The sequence below is a fragment of the Nicotiana attenuata genome, unplaced genomic scaffold (assembly GCF_001879085.1).
Source record: "Nicotiana attenuata strain UT unplaced genomic scaffold, NIATTr2, whole genome shotgun sequence".
Classification (NCBI taxonomy): domain Eukaryota; kingdom Viridiplantae; phylum Streptophyta; class Magnoliopsida; order Solanales; family Solanaceae; genus Nicotiana; species Nicotiana attenuata.
In genome coordinates this window covers 37710-41454 of record NW_017674827.1, presented here as the reverse complement: position 1 = coordinate 41454, position 3745 = coordinate 37710, and the positions used below count along the sequence as shown (strand labels likewise).

The 3745-nt window shown below is 33.0% G+C and overlaps 1 protein-coding gene across 1 annotated transcript; it reads right to left on the bottom strand.

Moving 5' to 3' along the window:
* Positions 1 to 2668: 2668 nt before the first annotated feature.
* LOC109219325 lies at positions 2669 to 3073 on the bottom strand. Its single transcript, XM_019383758.1, has one exon. It carries the CDS (start codon positions 3071 to 3073, stop codon positions 2669 to 2671), a length of 405 nt encoding a protein of 134 aa, XP_019239303.1.
* Positions 3074 to 3745: the final 672 nt, after the last annotated feature.

The following is a 3745-nucleotide window of genomic DNA, read 5'->3' as shown; positions in this document are numbered from 1 at the left end:
GGGAGGGGTTTATATAGTGACAGAGATCGAGCAAATAAATAAGGAAAAGTGTAAATCAAACACAAATAAGGAAGTATCATCATGCAGAATCAAATAAAATCGGATTTAGGGAAAAGGAAATAAGCAAACCCTAATTTTAGGAAAACAAAATATTGACAGAATATTCACACACAAAGATGAATAGAGACACAAATAGCACCATAATCAGTGAGTCGAAACGATTAAGCAAACAAGATCTGAAAATTCTAACTCTTATGGCAAGTGAAAAGAAATCAGCAGAATCTAAACAAGGAAAATCAAACTCACACATAATAGAACGAATATAGACAAGAAAATACCCAAAATCGAGGATTCGAACCAATTTTGGTTCGTTTTGAAGAAAATCTGTGAACCCTAGTTTTAGGGTAAGTCAGAATCATCAAAATATAGACAGAATCGGACTCATAGAACAAACGCGTGTAGACGGAATATAGTCCAGATTCAAGAAATGGACAGAATCGGAGTAGTAGTACTTGCCATGTTTAGGCAAGTACTAAGTGATACCATAGAAAATCAACCGGTAACGGAAATATACAGATATGGTAAGCAAATAGGAAGAAAATCCCATTAGAAGAGAGATTAGGAGGGGGGATTTGGGGTGTGATGGCTAGGGTTGGGGTTCTTCAGGGGGGGGGGGGTGTTGAGAGAGTTTGGTGACGGCGGGTGAGAGGAAATGGGGGAATTAGGGTTTGGGGGTTAGTATTAAAAGGGGTAGGTTAACAGGGGTCGTTGATCTTAGGAGATCAACGGCCAAGAGTTAATAAGTGAGCGGGGCAGGTTGGTTAAATGGTTCGCGACCGGGTTGGGGTAATTGGGTCATTGGTTTTGGGCTGGGGTTATTGGGTTAGGAATTTTAGGTGTTGGGCTGGGTAATTTGGGCTTGTTTGGGTGGCCTAGGTCCGAAAATAGGAGGAATTTAGGGCTATTAATTAAATACCCATTTTTAACTAATAAAAATAATTTGAAAAAATGATAAATAAAATAGTAAAAATATTATTTGTGCGTAAAAATGGTTAGCAACAATTATTTAACACTATAAAAATATAAAAATTATATTTTCATAAAGAAAGTAGTTACAAGTGCATATGGGCTATTATTGCAAAATGTGCAATTTTAGCCTTAAAAATGCAAGTGTAATTATAATAAATGCACCAAAAATATTTAAAACTTAATATGGATATAAATGATGAAGTTAGATGATAAAATCATCATAAATTTATTTGTGATGCAATTAATGATTTTTTATTTAATAAAATATGAGAATAAATTGATTTAAAATTTTTAAAATTATGGAAAATTTGAAAAAAATACTTGTATGTGTTTATGAATCAAATGATTATGCATATGCACTCTTTTGAAAGCATATATGTATATTTAAAATATATGAGGAAAAAATTGGGTATCAGCAGAACCAATATGGTATATTGCTATGACATTATGGAGTGTAGAAACAAAGAGGACATGCAGTTAGTGATGACAAGTCTACTGGTAGATTGAAGGATCTGACAAAAAGGGATAACAAGAAAAAGAGCAAGTCGCATTCCGTTGTTGATGAAAAGGCTTTGAAGGATAACAAGAAAAATGGCAAGACGCATGTCGTTTGTGATGACAAGACTTTGAAGGATATCAAGTAAAAGAGCAAGTTGCATGCCGTTGGTGATGACGAGACTTTGAAGGATATCAAAAAAAAAGGGCAAGATGAAGTAGTTTGGGATAGTTTAGTAGAAAATTCACATGTAGTTTTAAGATGAAGTAGTTTGGTTCTGATATTGTCTCATGATTGGATATAGTTGCATACTTAAATCACATTTTATGCTTTTTGTTTAAGATGTTTTTGAACAATATGTTTGAAATACTAATGTCGAATATTACTTTTGATTGCGACTTGTTTGTTTTTAGTTAATAGTGAAATTATGAAAGTTTCAGATTTTGTGTAGTTTTGACTTTTCTACAGTTTTAGTTTTGTAATTTATACAGTTTTAATCTATTCCGACAGGTTTTGCAAATTTAGCTGGTGTTGCTAAGTTGTTATAGGAAGTTTTGTGAATGAAATTTTGGGGGCAGCTAAACTGTATATAAACTGTATAGCGACAGTCTATTTTGTATAATTTTTGTATAGTAACAGTCCTTTTGTATATGTTTTGTTTAGTGACATCTATTTTGTATATTTTTGTATATATATATATATATATATATATATATATATATATAGTGATATCTATTATGTATATTTTTTCTATTTTCATAGTCTAATGTATGTAAATTGTATATACAATAGTGACGGTCTATTTTTTTGTATAAATATTCAAATTCTATTTTGTATAATTTTTTTATAGTGATAGTCTTTTTTTGTATAGTGACATGTATTTTGTATATTTTTTGTACAGTGACAGTCTTTTTTATATTTTGTATATTGTCATCTATTTTGTATATTTTTTTTGTATAGTAACATCCATAATAGTATTTTGAATAAAACTTCTACCAATACTTTCATTACGACAAAAAGTAGCATCTTTATTCTTACATCAGAGAGAATTTGATTGCAAATCTCATTATTTTTCCAATATTCTAATTGTAACATTCACAAGGAAAAATGTTACAAAATACTAAATCACTGGAGCAACATCTACTAGTTGTCTTGAGCATTCCTGCATGTTCTTCTGTTGTGTCCTTGTTTTCCACACAGTCCACAGGTAACTGTTTTAGTATACAGATATTCATAAAGTTCCTTGCGTCGCGACTTCGTCGTTCTTCCTGGTTTGCCCTTCACTATCGGTGGTAGGACCACATTATCTAACACCTCTGTTGGAAGGTCCCATGTAATTTCATCTGGAAGTGGATTAACTGGCACTTCATATGTCTTCTTGAAGTATTCCTTGGTGTAATAGGCAGAACAATATTTGGGTGCTTCTATGTGTGTGTAGTCCAATACTGTCATAGCATGTGGACAAGGAATCTCATCCACTTGAAATCGTTTGCAAGAGCATTCCCCTTTTTGCATGTAGACTATGTTCCGCCTTTGTTCAACATCCATTACTAACTATACATAATCGGTTGAAGACCTCACCTAAATTAAATAGATATCATTAGTAAAACAGGGATATGACAAGTATTAATGCATTTTTGTCAAAGTATGTTATTCAGGCGTATGAAGTAAGACGTGATAAAAGAATATTTAGCGTCATCTTCTGCGACAACTAGCTATTTTCCTTCAGTACTTCATTATATTTTTTTTCTAGGCCAGTAAATGTACTCATTGCAGTCATTCTATTTGTATTATTCCATTCCACAACCAAATTCATCATGTAATCTAGCAAACTCATTATTGGTAGCTTTCTTGCCTCTCTATTTCTTGCATTGAGTGACTCGGCAATATTTGAAGTCATCACCATGGATCTATTAACAATGGAATGCGCTATGGACCACTTTTCATAACCAACGTGAAACAGGTAGCCCCTTACCCTCTTATCAATGATGTCCATATCTCGCATGAGGCAATTAAAATCTTCAATTTTGTATGTTCTGGCCATTGCAAAAAATATTTCCCTCAACCGGTCATGGTTCTTCTTAAGCTGCTTCTTTATGTTATTCCAAAGACGAAAGATGCATACATAGTGAGATACCTCTGGATACACAATCGAAGCATCCCTCAATATGCTTGCATGACGATCGGATATGTTGCATATCCTTTCCCTTTCCCCAAAAG